This window comes from Hakea prostrata, chromosome 8 (assembly GCF_041222555.1).
Source record: "Hakea prostrata isolate BN-2017 chromosome 8, UWA_Hpros_2, whole genome shotgun sequence".
Classification (NCBI taxonomy): domain Eukaryota; kingdom Viridiplantae; phylum Streptophyta; class Magnoliopsida; order Proteales; family Proteaceae; genus Hakea; species Hakea prostrata.
In genome coordinates, this window is record NC_142607.1 from 51,890,841 (window position 1) to 51,911,273 (window position 20,433).

The 20,433-nt window shown below is 39.0% G+C and overlaps 1 protein-coding gene across 1 annotated transcript; it reads right to left on the minus strand.

The window, feature by feature from the left end:
• Positions 1-61: 61 nt before the first annotated feature.
• On the minus strand, positions 62-20,270 carry LOC149008513 (uncharacterized). Its single transcript, XM_089164955.1, has 9 exons — positions 19,346-20,270; positions 18,046-18,227; positions 17,728-17,854; positions 17,314-17,376; positions 17,093-17,227; positions 16,849-16,950; positions 16,538-16,770; positions 13,127-14,924; positions 62-1,268 (listed from the first exon to the last, which is right to left on the minus strand). The coding sequence occupies exons 1-9, from the start codon at positions 19,943-19,945 to the stop codon at positions 702-704; spliced, it is 3,807 nt and encodes a 1,268-aa protein (XP_089021081.1). The 5' UTR covers positions 19,946-20,270; the 3' UTR covers positions 62-701.
• Between the last annotated feature and the right edge of the window lie 163 nt (positions 20,271-20,433).

Below are 20,433 nucleotides of genomic sequence, written 5' to 3' on the forward strand. Positions count from 1 at the left end.
ATGGTACAATTCCCATCTTTGGCCGGACCGCTCTTCCGAGTTCCTGGATTCTGTCCAAATCAAGCTTACCAACTAAAATCCTTCCATCTTGTACGCCCACTTGACAAGGTACCACCAACCAGCCTTTTTCCTATTGAAGAAAGACTGGATCATCGATAAATATATATTCATAAATGATCAGAATCACAGGCAAGGTTCACCATGAGATATATCAAAATTTAAAAGCATAAAGCCAACAAATTATAAAGCGACCAGATTAGCACTGCAACCTGCCAATCGAAAACTTCTTCAGTTCAAAGATAATCTGTCAACTGGTATAGGAAAGTACAGGCAGTATAAAACTCAATAATCCAATGTAAGATTACAATTAATCAATGGTTATTGGAAGCCCTAATCAAGAAACACAACTATGAATCTTCACCTACTGTGGGTTTTGCAACACTTGAGACTAGTAACTAGTGGCTTTGAGCGGACAATCGATGCAGCCACCCCTCAGAATTATGGAGCTTGCAACTCATTGATTACACAATTGAATAGTTTTATGCGAGAGTATAAATTTGCCTCACAAATTGCTGTCAAGAGTAGCCCATTGATAACCAATTCTGATCTTTGTTGCTGTACTAATCCTGTGAAGCTAACAAGAAAGCCAGTACACAATCAAGATCACTGAGAGCCAGACTTATTCTATGCTGCATTTTACTTCAAGCCCAGCGCCTTTTCCGCAGTGGCCTTTCTTGCTTAATTTCTTCTGTTTCGGCTGTTGAAGCAGGTTCAGGCTTTGGGTTCTTACAAGATTCCTTCAGAGGGATTGCTTCCTTGAAACGCTCCCTCCGCTTTTCCATTTTCGCCATTGTCTCAAGAATTCGATGATTGTCATACCCCCCTAAACCCTTCCCCTCATTTCCAGAATCTTCAATTTTCACCTTCCCACCCTTCACATCCCCAGTTCCTCTTATAATGCCAGAAACACATTTCCGTTCGATAGCACCAGTCTCTTTCTTTTCAGGTTCTTCTGCTAGTTGACCCTCTTCAAGATCAGAAGCATCATGGTACTGTGTAACTGGATACTTGTCAAGCCATTTCTCATCATTGGTAGATGGCTTTAACTTGCATTGTCTTGAATCAGCCTTTGGCCTGCTGCTACTTTCGACCCATGTATGTGCTTCATCAGAATGCCTGAAGACCAATTGCTCATTATCAACCATCCAGTCTCTGCGACTCTTCCCATTACTGCATCTAACATCCGCAGCTTTGGAGCATCTACCAGACTGCAGTGAGGCATTTTCTTGTGAGGCAGACTAATAGATTTCAGGAGTCCAAATACAAAAGATTATGAATGATAAAACACTCAAGTAGGAGAAACAGACAGAAATTGTACGTGTCAGAAACACCTGTAGGAAATAAATACAATAAATACTATTTTATATGAATAATTCTAAATATACTAAGAACAAAACAAATATGGAAATGGATATGCATGGAATAGAGAGAGATAAAACTTCCCGAAAGCCCTTATAACTTATTCCACCAGGACTGCAAATGTAGTTCAATTACCAAGGAATTGCTCATGTAAAATCAAAATGGAGAAGTCAAGAAAACGTAAACCTGAGAGTCCCAATTGCTCAATGATAGAATATGTAGTGCTTTTAATTCTCTTCAATCCCCGTCAAATAAATTACCACACCAGACAGTTGACCTCAGTTTGTCAAATGATGCCGAAGCAGGAGGTATACAACAACCAAACATTCAGCAACAATGAGTTGGTGAAAGGTTTACACACACTATTAAATTACGTATGAATTTTAATTAACTACTGGTGAATTCTAGGCCCATTCCTACCATAAAAAGTTCCTGGATGTTACAGTAATGTACCAGGAACATTCCCAAATCAAACCAATATAACAAGTCGGAAGTAAACAAGCATTTCAAACCAGCTTTCAAACCTCTTATCATCTACAGCACTCACAAACCATTCATCATATATTCTCCCCATTTTTGGAATGTTTACCTTGTCAAGGAAAAATGCTTAATAACATTTTTCAATCAACCACTTAAATAACTAGAGGTGTTTGGGCCCTACACTCTATCCCACATTCCCATTATAAAAATGGTACTCTTCCAATCGTCAAATTATCCCTTCTTTAAGTGGGGCTCAAACAACCCCACCACCCAAACATTTACAAGCACCTATTTTAGTGGAGCAAAACATATTCTTTGTTTTCTACTAACTCGTACCTAAGTCGAAGTCAGGATGCTTTAAAGTTGCCCTGTCACAAACTCACAATACTCCCAACAAAATCACTCAAGACACTATTCCGAGCCTATAAGCTTTACAGTACATTGTATCCATTTTCACATGGATATTTGCAGATCACCCAAGACTTAAATTTGAAGAACTGCAGGACATAAAAGAAAAACAAGAACAAGCACTGTGGTATAACCACAATAGCCGAGCTTACCAGAACAGGAACATGCATCAACATGCATCCCCACAAAAGAAGGGGGGTGGGGGTGGGGGTGGGAGGGAATCTAGAATTTTGAAGTCCAATATCTCTGTAGGTCAAAAATATAAGGTGAAGTGCTCTGGTGCAGTCTACTTTGCAATCTAACAGTGAGTGATTTTTCAATTCTCCCAACAGGCATGCTAGACCAATGGTGCTGTGGCCTGATTTTCTGGTTACAGAACAAGGTCAACAAAAGCATTTAAGTGTTCTATGTGCAGAATGTCTTAACAGATGTTTGGGGTGTTCAATAAGACACATTTCATAGAATAAAACAGAAATTTGAAATTGATAGAATAAATGGTAACAGCCAAAACAAGTGACAAAAATTTTAAATAAAGGAATTGGAAAAGAATGAAAGGACTTATAGACTGGATGGTGACTCTACAATCGAACAGAGATTGAACCATAACACAATAAGAAATGACATAATTCACCTAAATTAACACCAAGAATCCGTTTGATTGCAAAGAAACTAATCAGATCTTTTTTTTCCATTTTCCTTTTTTGTTGCCGCGGGGGGGGGGGGGTGTGAAGAGACAACTGATATCCCATGACCACTCTCACCAAATGGAAACTTAATTATAGGAATGGCAACAAAAGTTATCTAGCATTCAAAGTAAGATTGCTAGAATATGGCTTATATTAGAAATAGATAAAGTTTCCGGCCCCTTTTTTCTTCCTTCCCTCAGCTCCTACATGCCACTCCTACTCTGATTCCCTAAGACCTTTTTAGTTTTCAATCACCACAAATGTGTTATGTATAATCTTGATTCAGAAGGATTGGAGACGATCCTTTCCCAAATTATTACCCACAAAAATAGATAATGGTAGATTCCCTAAGACCTTTTCGGTTTTCAATCCCCACGAGTTAGTGTTATATGAAATATAGATTTAGAAGGTTGGGAGACAATTCTTTCCAAAATCATACCCACAAAAGTAGAGAATGGAAAATTCACTACACCTCAGTTTTTGGTCACCACAAAAGGAAATGTCAAGAGATGTACGGTGTGCCAGCAGATACTATTATAAAAGAGTTACTACAACTATATGCACGATATATAGCACATAAACTAATCTTGTAGGTGAGGTTATCCCAGGTATTGTAAATCTGTGCTTCCCAGTGGCAGTTCGTTCCATGGTTTCCAGCCAAAGTGCCAACGAAATATAGTTGCAGAACATTTGAACCCAACATTTCATGCACGAGATTGCCTAGAACCAAAAAAGTACAAAGATTTTGGAATGCATCTTAAGTACATGAATGCATAGAGTTCAAAAGAAGAGCCTCTGGATTCAGGTTTGGGTCCAAACCAGGCCCAAGGTTGAAAGGATATAAAATAGGTTTTATTCAAGTTAACATGGTTATCTTTGTAACTTTCAATTTCTTTTTGATGCACACATTAGTTCCTATTAAAGCATGAGGCTTCTTACCACCCCCCCCCCCAAAAAAAAAAAAAAAAAAAAAAGGCAGCATGAGGCTTAATGTCAAGTGATGGATTGCTCTTAATACAGACATTTGTTAGCTGTTGAATCTTGAAAGTAACAGATTAGTTTTATGGTTTCAACCAAAAACCTCTCAGGGTCTAACAGAGATATCGTTCAAAAACTGTTTTTCCAGGCCAAAAATGAAAAGTTTCAGGGCCCAAAAATGGTTCCGTGACCTTTGTGCTTACTATTTTTACAATTTACACCTATTCCATCAATTAGTTTCACCCTAAAAATTCAAATACCGAAATAAAATACTTTGGGGTTGGAACCAAGTTTATTAGTGCATATTGAATACTGTTCTCAATTAGCCTACTATAAACAGTGACTTCATATACTTTCTCTCTTTATCCAAACGAGTCAAATACAGCAGGGTTTAACTGAAGCCTCTCAATTATCTATCCAGTTTGATGATATTTTGGTGAAGACTTATGAAACCTGTCAATATTTGGGATCAAACTTGAACCAAACCCGTTTTGACATTGCTTGGACCGTGCCAAAATTGAGTTCAACCATGTTTGGGCAGACCTTGTGAAACCAATCCGGAAAGGGTTAGAACTTGGACCAAACCCATTCCAACCGTTGTTTTTGACTATAGGACCATGCCAAAACTTATACCCAGGGAGTTTACTGACTATGACAGGAGTGTTTAAAAGTTAATGTCTATAGGACTCTTCTTTTAGGTGGACACTAAGTACATACACCTCACCATTTTTAGCAGCAGGTCAATTGACATGAAAAATATTACATTTCTCCAAAACCCTTGGGTGGTGTGTGACCCTCTCTACTTTCCTCCTTCCCTTATTGATCTCCCTACACTCTTTATTTTTTTATGTGATTTCTCTACTTCCCTTAATTTCTTCTTTGTAAAAACTATTTGAGTACCACATTTTTAAGACACTGGCATTTTCCCTGTAACGTCCGGCAACTTCCTATGGCACCCTTGATAATTGTGGCAATGGTGGATGTGAACACAAAGACACCCCGGGCCAAACTCTAAGTGGAGTCCACTGGATGGCTCCAAGAAGCCACCTTGAGCTGGCCGTACCCCCTAGTAAGGGTAATCAAGGCATTTTCAACCCTCGTTTATTGCTGGAATTATTTCCAGATTTATTTTCTAGTGCGTGTTGGTTTTTTATTTTTTAGTTTGAGTTGTGTTTGAATTGATTAGGTTGTGGATAAGATAAGACTCTTGTATAAAAAGGGTCCTTGTCTTTTAGGAGGGATCTTATCTTTTAAGAGTTTACTTTTAATTAGAAGTTGTCTTTGGTAGTTAGTGGTAGTGTCCAAGGGAATTCTTTTTCAAGGGGAATTCCTTAGATAGAGTCCTTTTATTTTTACCATGTTCTTTGATTGTTTGGATTGACCTAGAAAAATTTTATGACAGAGTTCCTAGGGGGTTAATTTGGCAAGTACCGAGAAAAGAAGTGTTACAAGTAAATATGTAGAAAGGATATGTATGATGGTTTGGTGACAAGTGTAAGAACAGTCCGGGGATGAAGTAATGAATTCCCAAATACAGTTGGGCTACATTAAGGATCAACTTTAAGCCCATATCTATTTGCACTTGTAATGGATGAATTAAACAAAGATATTCAAGATGAGGTCCCTTGGTGTATGTTTTTGCTAATGATATTGTGTTGATTGATGAGACTTAAGTGGGGATTAATACCAACTTAGAATCATGGAGACCAACTTTGAAATCAAGAGGCTTAAAACTAAGTAGAAGGAAGACAAAATATCTAGTTTGTAACTATAGTCATGATCGGGTAGACGATGAGGTGGTGAAACTTGACGATAAAAGATTCCTTAGAGTGATTGTTTTAAGTACCTAGGTTTAATCATAAATAAAAGAGGTGATATAGAGGATGATGTTTCCCAAAGAATTAAAATATGGTGGATGAAGTGGAGAGGTGTGTCTGGGGTCTTGTGTGATCGGCGTATTCCATTAAGGGTTAAAGGAAAATTTTATAGGACTGTTGTTCGACCAGCTATGATGTTCGGTACAGAGTGTTGGGCTGTTAAAAATAATCATATAGATAAACTCAGTGTAGCAAAAATGAGGATGCTAAGGTGGATGAGTGGCAAAACTAAGAAGGATAAGATAATGAATGATCATACTAGTTGGTTTGGGAGTTGCTCCCATAAGTGATAAGCTTCGAGAAAGTCATTTAAGGTGGCACGGCCACGTTCAACGGAGACCTATAAATGCACCTGTATGGAGAAGTGATGAGAAAGGAAATGCATAACTTAGGCCTTGTATCTGGCATGGCCTCAAACATAATTGATTGGAAGACAAGAATCCATGTAGCCGATCTCATTTAGTTGGGACAAGGCTTATTATTGTTGTTGTTGTTGTTCTTTGATCGTTTGGATTCCAATTCAAAAGTCCAGATTACGTGGTGGGATCCTTGTTTATCAAGGAATCCCACATAGTGTTGTCTTTTCAAGGCTATAAATAGCCTAGTATTCTTAGTAATTATTCAACTTTGAACATTGAATAAAATTGATTGAGTTTGAGGAATCATGGTTTCCTAGTTGAGGGCGTCATGGTTGAGTGAAGTTTTGTTCAAGGATCAGCACATCTAACATCGACTTGAGCTTTTCTTCTTCATTCCAGCAATCTTCAAGCATTCAATAAGCAGCATTTAGTCACTCCAGCAGTAGCCAAGTACAGAATTTATCCACCCCATTCCCTGCCTCCTATCACTCCCACAACCCTCACCCACCTCTTCCCCTCTACGCAAGGTCTAGGAGGGCCCCCATCCCTTCATCGCAGACCTTCTCAGCCTCTTCCAACCCCTACAGCACTGTTATCCCCCTCTCCTACTGCCTAAGACAGTCCCCTGCCCCTAACCCCGTGACTTCCCTACCCCCTGTGGCAGCTTCAGAACCCCACCCCCCTGTAGTTTACTTTTTCCCAGCCCCTTTAACCTTTCTTTTCTCTCCCTATATCACTTCCCCCCCCCCCCCCCAAGGCCCCAGTTCTAGTGTTATTCCCCCAATTAAACCTAGTTTCCTAGTTTAGAAAAATTCCTGCACTTAACAACTTCTTTCTCTGAACTTTCTGCAAACTATTTTCTTACTGCTGCAACCTGAACCTACTTCAATTCAGACGATAGCCAGTTTTTTGTTAAAATTCAGATCTCCGTTAAGTGCTACAGCAGGGTTTCCAGAGCTACAGAATACCCTCAAAGTTCTAAAACAACCTTTCTTTTTGCTAGAATTCCTGAGCAGCCCTTAGTTTTAGGAAAATTCCACTACTACCCCTAAACCAAAAACAAGGTTTACATCACTAGTTCCCTCCTCACCGTGGCAATTTCACTCACCCAACCCCACTGAAACTGTTAAATGGAAATGGAACGAGCAAATAATGAACAATGGAATAAGCTTTTGCACTAATAAACATATGAAGGCATACGTAACAATTGGTGAATCCCGTACAAACATCAAGGTCCTCACACGAATGCTACTGCTACTAAACCAGTGAACTCACCCCAGTTCACTCACCTGCAAACCCTCCTCTCACCGCAAGGAAGCTTGCCCCAAATACCTAATCGATTCCCCCTTTTGCCTATTCCTTATGTCCACTTTTAATATAGCCCCAATCACCCCCCACCCAAAAAAAAAAAAGATCTAACTATTTATTTTCCACATAGGTCAACACGAGAGCAGCTGCTCCCCAATGCTGTCATCTGTCCTTGTCCTTTCTGTCCCCCACATGATTGTTTTGATACCTTACAACTTCCTTTTCCCTACACCCTCAGACATTGGTGTCCTAACCATGGAAGAAAATTCGATCGAAATGGTCGAAATTTCGACCGAAATGCCTGCAAAAATCCAAATCGAAACGAAATGTAGTAGTAGGCACGAAATGTATCCATATCGTTTTCGATCGACCAAAATTTCGACATATCAGCATTCCAACTTGTTTTTCTTTAGTTTTTGTTGATTTCCATCCCATTTTCACTACTCCTTTGCCTTCAAACACCACTTTCGCTCATTTTTTGCCTCCAAACACCTCCTAAGCCACAACAGCTACAAAGGAAACTCCAGCAACAATAGAATATGAAGCATGAGCCACACCCAACAGTTCCAAACTTCCCCTTTTTTTATTTTTGTTTTGTTTATGCCTTAAATGATTTTGTATTGCCTTGAAATTAATATATGTTTAGCCTAGGACTAAGATCTATAATTGTGTTTTGTTAAACTTACCTTTTTATTATTTGCTACCATTTTTTCATTTTTTTATTTTAATAATTATTTTCTAAAATTATGTATTTTTATTTTATGTATATATGATATATAGGCTTTAGCTTAATATATTTGAGACACCATCACTTGATCTAGTCGGTCATTTTATTTTGTTGACTTGTTGTATATGTAACCATTCTACCAAACAATCCATGTATGTTGTTGATTCTATGCATGTATGCAATACAGTTTGCACTTGTCGGAACCAGTCATTTGTTAGTATACTTGAATGATAAATTTTCAATAGTTTTGGTTTTTACAAAATACTAGTTCCATTGTGTTTATTATGCTTGAAATAGGTAGTATACAAGAATCCAAATCATTTTGAGTCCATATGAGGCCCGAAATTGAAGTTCCAATTTTCAGAAAAAGTGTCCAGTTTCTATCGAAATTTCGACCGAAACGTCGAAATTTCGGCCTTTTGCAAGGTCGAAATTCCTGTTTCGGTCGAATTTTCTTCCTTGGTCCTAACAATACTCCGCTCCTCCAGTTGCACCTTAACCTGAAGGTGAACTTGATCATTTATCGAGGGTCACCGTCCCACACTATTCCAGTCCCCTTTGGCTACTGTCATGTCCTCTTCCTTCTCATCTATAAAAAAACTTTATGTCACTTGTAAGGACACTGGAGGCCTTAGAGGGCACCTCACAGCAAAAACACAAGCACTTGTCCATCTTCAATTTAATTTCCTTCTGGTTTTAACCAAGGGAAACATTGGATTAATCTGAGTGGGCCTGGTTTGGATTGACTGAACCAGGCTGATAGGTTCCTAGTTCCTAAACTTGTCCAGTCGTTGGGTGGGCTTTGGCCCATTCAGGTTAAGAGTTCCCAGGATTATAAAATGTTTGAGCTGTTCCTAACACGGTAGTAGTGGGCCGAGTTGATAGGGCTTACACAACTTTGTAAGGGCCCAATTTTTTGCTTCAGTTGAATGTGCCAAATCCATGACATGGGTCAAAGTGTCAGGTGCACACAGGCAGACCTCCACCCCAATCTCCTACACAAGCCCAGACATAAAAGCCCCGAGGAGCCAAGCTTCATCCTGAGCTCCAGTGGTAGCGGCTAGGGCTTCAAAGCCCTCCCAATATACGCAACCATTCTCGTTTTCCGAAGAGCAATCAAGGTTTCTTGCAGAGATTTTTTGTTGCAGTAAACAAAATCGTCTCCTCACCTCCTCCTTCAACTCATTCCAAGAAACGATCAGTTGCTACAACTCATGAAATTACAACCACCCTGGAGCCGCCCCCTCAAAGCTTATTGTTGCCACCTTCATTCATTCTTTGCCAGTAAGTTTGTGCAGGCTGAAGAATCTCCCTGCTCATGCAATCCACCTAATGGAGTCCTCACCTAAGAAGATTGGCATTTCCAGATGCTTAAGGATGAAATCCCATTGATGCCCTACATCTTCCACTTGAATTGGCTTGTTGCTTCTTCCTCCTTGCAAATTATCAACAGTCAAAGCTAGTGCAACCCTCATTGTCCTCTCTTCTATCGATTTCGGCGCCAGCAAATCGATCTCAAGTGCCTTTCCATGCATTAGGTAAGCCTCAAGTTTAGCCGGGAACTCATGATTGCTCAGTTGTTCCTTCTCCACATGTTGTGCTAGGGAAACTACTTTAGAGTCCAAGGCTATCATCTGACCTAGGAGTTCCTTCACCGTATTCTCGAGTTCTTCTACCCTGAAGTCCATTCTTCTTAACCATGCTTTGGGATCAAACCAGCTCTGATACTATTTTGCTTGTAACCTCTGCAACCTCCCAGGGCACCCCTAATAATTCTGGCATTGGTTTCCTCCTACCGAGGCAATTTCACTCTCAATCCCACGCAAACTATTAAATGGAAATGGAACAAACAAATAATGAACAATGAACAATGGAAGGGCTTTGCAACGTAAGCATACGAATGCATTACAAGCATCAAGACCTTACACTGCCCTAAAAATGCTACGGCTACTAAACCAGTGAGCTCAGCCCAGTTTACTCACCAGAGAGCCCTCCTCTCACCACAAGCAAGTAATGGGGGACAGAATAGAGAAGAAAGAAGGATAAAGAAGAAAGAGGGAAGAAGGAGAAATCTGAGAAGAATCAAGCTTGAAGAAGGAGAAGAACACTTATAAGAAGAAGAAGAAAAGAGGAGAGAGAGAGAGACAGAGAGAGGGGGCTGCTGCAAATGCACAAAGCTAAAGCTTCAAGTCATATTTTTCTATTCCATCCTCAATAAGCTGATTACAAGTGTTTAAATAACAAAATAAACATACTTGATACGAAAACAACTATAATAGAACTCTTGGTAATTTAAAACTAACAAAAGGCTGATCCTACTTGGACTCTTAGGAATTTAAAACTAACTAAAACTTATCCTAAATATCCTACCCAAATAAAAACTTTGATTACATGATTATCCCAATAATAAATAACAAAATTCTAAATTATCTCTAGAACTCCCACAAAAACAGTTCCTATTTAATCTCCTTGCAAGCTGGAGTTTGGGCCCACCAAATTTGAATCTATTTCCATGCAAGCTGGACTTGGGGCCCACCAAATATGAAATGATCATCTAAGTTACTGTTCACGCTACTGTAGCATGAACAGAAACTTCTGGTTGTGCTGCATCAGCAAGTTTGCCCCAAAAACCTAATAGATCCCCCTCTCCTTTTGCCTATTCCCTATGTTCATTGATATAGCCCCAACCATCCCCCAAAATGTCCTAACTACTTTCCATATAGATCAACACGAGAGTGGCTGATCACCAATAAAATGGGCCAGTTGTCCTCGTCATTTTTTACACCCCCCCCCCAAATGATTATTTTGGTACCCTACAACTCCCTTTTCTCTACAACCTCAAACATTGAAAGGGAGTGTTTCAAAAGTTAATGTCTAATAGACTCTTCTTTTTGGTTGACACTACATACATGTACCTCCCCTCTCGTTAGCGGCAGGTCAATTCACATGAAAAATATTAAATTTCTCCAAAACCAATGTAGTGGTGTATGACCCTCTCTCTTTCCTTCTCCCCTTCTCATTGATCTCCCTATTCTCTTTCTTTCACTTGTGATTTCTCTACTTCCCCTAATTTCTGCCTCTGTAAAAACTAATGAGCGCCACATGAGATAGCATCTCCATCATAGTTTACTCCTTTTTCCTTTTTTGGATGAATGAATAAATTCATCGACCAAAGCCCCATAAGAGGAGGGGAAGAATGTGCCTTCAAACAGAAAATGAACAGCAAAGCAACTAAAAGACAAAATCACAGAACAGCATTTAGTTCTAACAAGCAATGTTCCAACAGCAACCTTAAACAATTCATATGACCAAGCATAATCGAAAGCAAACAGAAGGTATAACATAAACTAAAACAACCATACACTGGCATATATGCAAAAGGAAGTCAACGCATTCTTCAATGCCTAGAATATAAGAAGAATAGAGATACTAAAGGAAACACAGAGTGGGTGCCAATTAGGGGGTAAAATAATACACAGAAGAAAGATCACTGTACTCAATAGAGTTTCTGGCTGAAAAGAGATCAGTTACAAAAATCATCTGCAGCACAACAAAAAACCTCCAAACTAGTTCAAGTGCATAAATTTTCTTCACACAACACATTACGACCATTGATTCAAAAACCTTTTAAGTGCACCGGATATTTCAGAAGATTTGTGACTTTTAACTGGAAATTTGATTGACTTCATTATTTCGACCATGTTAAGTATTTTATTGTTGTGTCACAAATTTCTAAGAAAAAACGTTTCTTAGATGGACTATCAAGGTAAGGCTCCTGGCAGCTTAGATGGGAGCAAACTTTAGAGACATCTCATTACCACCATCATTGCATTTGATAAGTCTTTGCCACAAGGCACATTACACATAACATAACATTTCAATAATGGTAGGCAGATTAATTTTCGGGTTCACAGCAGAAAATGAAACAGTGAGAGATGGGATCCCAAATATCATATATGACTAATCCAAGTGGTGTACTATGCAAGTTTCAATCTCGTTTGAGCAGATCAGCTTCCCGAATAGTTCAAAATGGTATACCGTCTTAACAATTCAACAGGGTATGAAGAGTAGATAAACCATCAAACTAAATAAACAATTGATTAGCACAAACCTGCTTTCAGATTTCATTGGAATGTTCAAGTTAGCTTCCACATAAGATAAACTTCGTGAACACCAATGAATCTTATTTCACCTCAGTAATTTACGATGCAACAAATAGTGAAAGTGACCAGGATCCACAGGAATATGATGGCAGCTCTGTACACAGAGAGCACAGTTTGTACAACTGGCAAAAGAATTAGTAGAATTCTCCAAACAAACCTAAAATCTAGTTGACCTACTTCAGCATAGAAAAGAAGTTGACATGTGTATTAACATGAAGCACTCCCATCACCAACTTCCTTCAATCACATGGTGCATGCTTCAAAATTCAGCCCTTAACAAAATGAACAGTTGTGTCAATAAAAAGATCCTTACTGGAATGTAGATTTTGATGAGAAACAAACTAGCACTTAGCAAATGAATATGGTAGTCATGAATTCCAGAAAAAAACTGCTTGAAATTTTTTATTAGCAGCAAATATGAACTATTTCCCCCCAATCTACATCTTTCAGGTATTAAACCTGATACACCATCTTCTATAGCCTCCAAGGCAATCCCTAGCAATGTAACACATGAAGGAATGGCCGGACTAGACATACCTTTATCAAGAAGATTACAAAAAACATATAAAAAGATCATAGCAGGTATAAAGGACGCTAGCAAGGAAATGCACAGGGATAGCTTCAATAAAAATGAAAAAGAGCCAGTGAACACGTCAAAGGTGCCACTCATATATACAAGTACAATGATACAAGGTGTCAACCTTGGTTTCCCCAACTTTACCTTTCCTTCCCAACCACTCAGAGTCGAATCCCTGCTTCTAAGGGCTGCTTCTTCATGCTTAACGCTAGAAATAAAATCAACACCAGAATTATTGTGGTTAATAACTTCTGATATTCTTATTTCCTCTCTTATGATTTTGCTTCCCACCCGCTCATTAAGAATGAAACCATGATGTCTTGGTTCATGTTCAAGACGAACATGCGCCTGCTTCTTATATCTCTTAAAGATAAAAGGTTCCTCCTCAGAATACACTTCTTGATCTTGAAGCCTAGAACATAATTTTCCCTCGTCCCAATGGAAAGTTTCAGACCTCCGACCAAATCGTCTTCCCTTTCTATATATATCAGCATCAGGATAAATGGTCATATCTTCAGCATGATAATCATTTTCATACATAGGATCAAGCCAAATACCATCCCTATGTTTTATTGGTCGCTGATGATTAAAATGCCTTTCATCAAATCCCCTAATATCTCTTGTATCATTCCTTGGAGAAGTGATATCATGCCACCGTCTCTCATTCACAAATTCGACTTCCCTGCATGCATCAACCCCTATACGCTGACGGTCAGGATGTTGTCTCCAGAATCCATCATCATATCCAGAAGAGTTCCATGAAGCTTCCAAATCAGGATGAGGACTGCGGCAATATCTATTTCTTTTACCAGACCTTTCTATTTCTCTTTCCATGTATGGTATATGTCTGTCATACTTGTCTTTGAATAGATCCTTGCCACTGTATGCTACATGTCTCCCATATTTTTCCCGAAGTTCTTCTGTATATCTATCTTCTGACTCATAGTCATCATCTGGAGTTCTTGTTCTCAATTGTGATGGGTCATCGTTCTTTCTTCTTTGCCTGGGATTCCTTGCCTCCTCTGTACAAAGATAGGAATGTTCTGAAAGAGACCGGGACTTTTTGTAGGACAAAGAACTTGTTCTATCCTTTGTGTGTCCTCTTTCATGAAGATAATCTTCTCTTTTTCTGTATTCTGCAGTCAGTCCTGGATCAAGAAAATAATCATTCTCATGCCATTTCCTTGTGGGGAACCGATCCTTATTGTCCTCTCCGTGTCTTGGAATCCCATGAAAATTTTCAGTCCAACCATTCCTTGCCTTCCTGTCCATAGACCTTTCACTGCGATAACCGCTTGAGACTTCAGTACGTCCATAATACGACAAATCTTCTCCATCATAAGCACCATTATTACGCCTCGATTGTTTGCGTTTATTATGGTTAACTTTCGAGTGACCACCACCATACCGGTCCTCTCCTTCAGACATTAGAGCATCCTCATCATCATCGCTGTGATCCTTCAGTTCAGCTACACTACACAGTTGAATTCTATTGCGGCAATTCTGCTTTACATGGTTGGGAGTTTGAGCTTCAGAACCAAATTTGCACTCTCCTGATTCCATATCACTGTCATTGCTCTCAGGGCCTTTAAAGTTACCACTGTCAGACGCAACTGAATCCAATGAGTCAGGGGTAGAATTTAATGATGGCCTTTCCAAAGCCTTTGGAGCTCTATCCGGTCCACTATCCAACTCATCATTGGATTCTTTAGAACAACCATCAAGATAGGGTTCAGAGTTTGATTCTGCTTCCATATGTGGTCCCACCTCGGAAAGTATCTCATTGACAGCCGATCCGTCTGTTTGCTCTACTGGCATCAAAAGTTTTTCATCCTTAAAAGTTTTCTCTTTCACCATCTGATGATGACATCTAGCTTCATCAGAGATGTGGTCATTCACTTGACTATCAGGATCCAGAGTCGATGTATTAGATGTAGAGCACCTAATCACAAGTTTAAAATATGAATCTAATCAACAGCTGGCAAACCAGACAGAAACTAACAAAGTTTTCAATAGCAATTCAACATCCATTATCATCAGAAACCAGACAGTGGAAGTGTAGAACTATATAATTGATAAGCCATTTGTTGGCAACAACAGACAACAGTTACAAACGCATTTCAACATGCAGAAATGCTACTGTCCACTACATTTAGACTTAGAGAACACTCAAAAGTAGGCCCATAACAATTCTTTGCTTGCCAGGTTCCACGTTGGAATTCTTACATTCATTTATGCAATAAAGGCATCAGCATTTACATCAGAGAAATGTCCAGGTGTACATAGGAACCATAAAATACATATTTTCCAAATAGACTCTTTTGTGAGGGATGAAGCAGTGCGCTCCCATGGATCACCCCATACCCATTTGAGAAGCCAAACCAAGATAAACCTGGTCTATTTGGGAAATGCATGTGTCTTTTATTCTGCATAGCCATTACACAAAGAAGAAAATTTTCCAATTTGACTTTCATCAAGTTTCTATCCAGAATCTGTTCAAAAAGCCAAGATGAACCAGGTTTCAACCTTGTTCTGGGATATTTAGGATTTCATTTAATTGGGAAATATATGTAATCTTTTATTTTGGATAGGTTTAAACAATTAGGGAATTTCTAATTCTACGTATACTGAGTTTCTATTTCTGTGAAAGCCATATTTCCTATGTTTAATGAAATCTATAACCCAAGACAGGAGTAGATTTTGATAATAAAAAGCTGAGTTGGCTTATGGTGTGTGCCTGCACGTGGTGTGCATGGTTCCTCCCCCTCCCCACCTTTTCTCTATTTCTCTGTGTGCCATTTCACTACCGTTCTTTAGTTTTCCTCCTCAGTCAAGGACAAAAGGACCTCTTCTTGGCCTTTGTTATCTTTCTACCTCTCTTTTCTCACTGGGATAAGGATCAAAATTATCCTAGCACGAGGGAGTCAAACGTTTTCCCTTTCCATCAACTTTCTTGAAATGAGTTTCATAAACAGATTCAGAATTAGCTAGTGAACCATGGCTAAATCTATTTTGGTCATTGATTATCAGCAGAAACCCTAAATGATATGAACCAAAACCTGATATCTCTGATTGAACAGAACAAAGGTAAGCTAGTTGTATCCTTCTAAACCAGTAGAAGATTCCAACAGTTTTGTAGTGTTGTAAGGTGAAAGATGAGTGCCCCCCCCCCCTTTTTCATGACTTAATATCTTTTAATTAGTTGAGCCAGTTGCCCTCCCATTCTTTGTTAATTCTGATTTGTACTTCATATGTCTGTTCTTAACTTTTAATTTAAATCCCCTTTTGTATCCCAGTTCTTGTAACTACAAAATATTCTTCAAAGTTCTGCTTAACTACATCCCAGCCAGTGCCCCAAAGATAACTTAAGATTATTGCAAAAATCTTCATCATTTCCAAGTGACTTGGCAGTTGGGATCTGTGTGGAGGAATCCAATAAGGGTCAACCCAATGCAGAATGCAGCAAAGAGGGGTGGCGTCAGAATACCCTTCTTATTACATAAAATTAAAGAAAGTCAAATAAATCAAGAGGAACTGATGGGTAAGAATTTAAACCTTGTCAGATGGCATGCTCCATAGTCTTTAACATGAGATATGGCAGATGTATTGCAACATTCATCCACAGGCACCATAGATTGTATGTCCTTGTGCACACCATGGGAATCATGCACATCACCGATATCATCTGTTTTCATATCTCTACTCTTAGATTTTTCCAGTACAAGATTATCTTCATGGCCTTGCTCACTTGAACAAGAGGAATCCCCTGAGGGATCATGAACAGCAATCTGCACCCAACCGCACACAAGTTATATAATCCCTGAACACATAATGGAACAGATTAAAAAATTAGAAGTCCAACACACCTGTATTACAACATCAGAATCACGACTCCGTGGGCGTCTCACGTCCATTGATGGTTGTCGTTCACCAATGCCACCCTCAACCTGAATCGCTCTTCCTTTCGGCTGGATTTAAGATATGAATTAAGAATGAAGATGTCCAGTTAAATAACCCATGGTCTAGAAAGTGCTAGAAGGTGTGTGGATATGCATAAATATTTTAACCACGGAACGGGGAATATAGGAGACGAACAAAAAATATACTTACCACTTCCGGCCACCTCCCTCCTCTATCACCATTTTGTAAGGACAAAGAAGATTTCATGGCATTGCCAATTTGATCACTTTCCCAAGCGACAGTTTCTGGAGCAACTGTCTCATGCTCATATTCAAGCCCAGAAGCCTATCAAAAAACTTGAGAATGTCAAGAAATCTAAGCATGGCTGCTTCCTAATAACCTGAAAACAAGAGCCTTGATGAGAAGCCAACCTGATTGAGCCTCAAAGACTCGGGGGGTTTGGCCAGCTTGTATGTTTGTTGACGAAATTGTTCCTGATGCAGATCTCAGTGTCAAATTCTATATTTAAAGGACTGACTTGCAAAAGGGGGGGGGGGGGGAAGAGGAGAGAAGATATAAACCCACAAAGACTTCAGATTTGACTATCAATCACAGGAAAAAAAATGTTCTTGTGATGATGCAGGGACATAATTGCAAATGTTATAAAATTCAATTTAGTAAATGCAACAGATTAAATAAGTGAAATTCTAGAATTACCACTAATTCATCATATCTACAGGTTACCACTATTGTACCCTGCAGGCTAAAGGTTACACTTAGTGGGAACACCAGTTTTAATCTATACTGGAGAGTATTATGAACTTATACAAAGCAACTTCTCATACCAGGCGGCCGCTATACTCTTTCCAAGTTTCCTCATCCAGACCAAAGTTGAAAAAATCTGTTATATCTGCTCCAGGATGACTCCAGGGCTTCCGTTCAAATGAATCAATATCTATATCTAATATAGTCCTGTGACAAAAAGTTAAAACAACAATAAACGAAATAACCTCTTACAATGCACAAATGAAAAAGTGGATGCTTAGAGTACCACACAAACAAAAACAGCATATCAGATGGTAGCCACACATAGCTCTAAGTTGTAACTGGAAGCCAACTTTCAAACAAGAAGAGGATCATGGAAACATCAAAACACTTCTTACCTATGGCGAGGAAGGGAGAAATCATATCCTCTTTGCGCAACAAAAGGAATGGCTGTACTAGAGGATGAAGCCATCTTATGATTGCTTCCATTTACATCCCAATCACATTTACCAGGCAAAGAAGTAGACAGGTGAACTGCTGCTCCACATCTGCTGCCTTTTGAATTGATTCGTCTTACGTACTGCACACCACGTAAAAGTTAGAATCCACACTCAAGTACAAACGTCAAAAACTCTTCCAGACAAGAACTACAATGACATAAAAGAATGAAGGTTGAATAGAAAGTGATATCTTAAGGGTCTTGTCGGAAGGGTGAATGGACAATAAAAAGCTAAATGATTTCTGGACTAAATATACATACCGTGTATTTTTAATTGGGGAAAAAAGAACGCAAACAGCATTTGTTACAGTGAACCTAGCAACCAATGCTAATCAAGGAAGTGACGCGCATGGATCGTAGAAAAAGAGAACAACCCCTTACAACACAATTTCTTAGCGAAATACTAAGGCACCATATATGAGAACAGAAGCTTTTTATACACAATTACTCAATTTTGCATTTCAAAAAAACCTAGATAGCTAATCACAAGTAAAACTACTAAGGGGAAAAAGTCAAAGAAGAAACTACCTAGTAACATCATTTGTGTAAATCCTCAAGAACTAGAAGAGAATTGGTGTATGAATATACCACAATTTAACAAAAATGTGTTAATATGTGCAGGGATATCTAACCAGTGCTAGGAGTGGCAGGATGGAGCATTGGGATATGCTAAGATGGACATCTACAGTCTGTGAATTTTGGAAAAGGAAATACAAAGGGAATCTTGGAGGCAATGCTTTTTGGGCCGCAACTAGGGATGGACAAAGCAGCAGAAAGTGGGCTAAAGGTAGAAGAAATATGGATTAACAATCAACAGTTATCAGCTCTATTACCATGGCCTTAAAGAGAAAGATGGTCTCTTGGGGAATTACCTATGTTTATGGAACTCGCTAAGACAACAAAACTGTAAGGTACGATAAATTCCCAAACCCAGTGCTCCAAACTTATTTTGAAAAATATGCAAACATAGCACTCTAATCTAGCGATGACTGTAATAGAACAATATCTAATATTTTAAGTGCTTTCAGTTCTAACTAATGAATTTTAATCTCCTTTTATCAAAAAAAAAACAAAAAATGGTTAACTTTCAGTTAAAATCAACTGTTTTTAGTCTGAACAAATAGTAAAATTTCATGAAGTATACTCTGGTATAAACCTTAGAAAATCAGATACAATAAGAGATGAGCATCATGCCCGACCTTGTATTGGGCATACTGAGAAAGATGACTGCAATTTATCCCATTTCCTTTCTCAGCGCCAGAACACAAAGTAGTCTGCTCCAATCCATCACTAGACGACGGTAACTGATCCAACAAGTTCCTATCATTGCCTGGACGATTAGGATTGGTGACAATCACCAAGTCATCATCCTCATCGTCACTTCCCTCAGTCAATCTCCGATTACCAGTAATTGCATTGCGTGAAACCGGATTCATACGACAGTCTTCCTCATTCAAAACAATATGCAAATCATCTTCGCTATCGCTTCCACTATCCACAATTTGCTCTTCTTCGACATGGGCTGCCGAATTCGAAGTCTCCGTAACAGTCTCGATCAATTCCCCATTCTCCTTGGATGCCACATCATCCTTACCACACGGAGTTGACTCCTGGGTAATCGAATTAACTTTCTTCGAATTCAATTCGGGTGCCGCAGGATCATCAACACCATCAATCTCGTTCTTTTTATCATTTCCTAAATACAGCTGATTGAAGCCTGAGACTGTGCTTATGGATGCACTCACTTGAAGCTCAACGTCTGCATAAAGATCGCCAAAATCATCTTCAATCTCTCCCATCTTAAGAAAACTCTAGCTTGTATTGCTAGACTGAAGTGATACTAAGGTGGAAGGTGTCCAAGAAACATGAAATACGAGCTGAATACAACTGATAATAGTATACCACAGGAGCGGAGATTAAACCTCGTTGTTTGGAACAAAGCCAGAGTTAGGTTTCAGGGTTTTTCACCAATTTGGAAAGAGGCAGCCGACATGGCTAAAACCCTAACCCTAAACCAAACGTGCCTCATCCATTTATCGCAATGGAAGAGCCATTTCCGGTTTCGAAGATTGTTTTTGTTCCGCTGGAGAAAGCTTTTTTTATAAAAGCGCTGTGAACCGAAAAGACCCTCTCCCTCGATCTATTTACGTTTGAGTTGCGTAATACTATCTAGTACTTCACCTGGAAATCCACAATGTCAATTTGGTAAAATTTTGAAAACTCCAAAGCAGAGTTTTTTTTTTTTCTCCCTTGAAATTATTCATGGCACCTCCATGCAAATATTTTT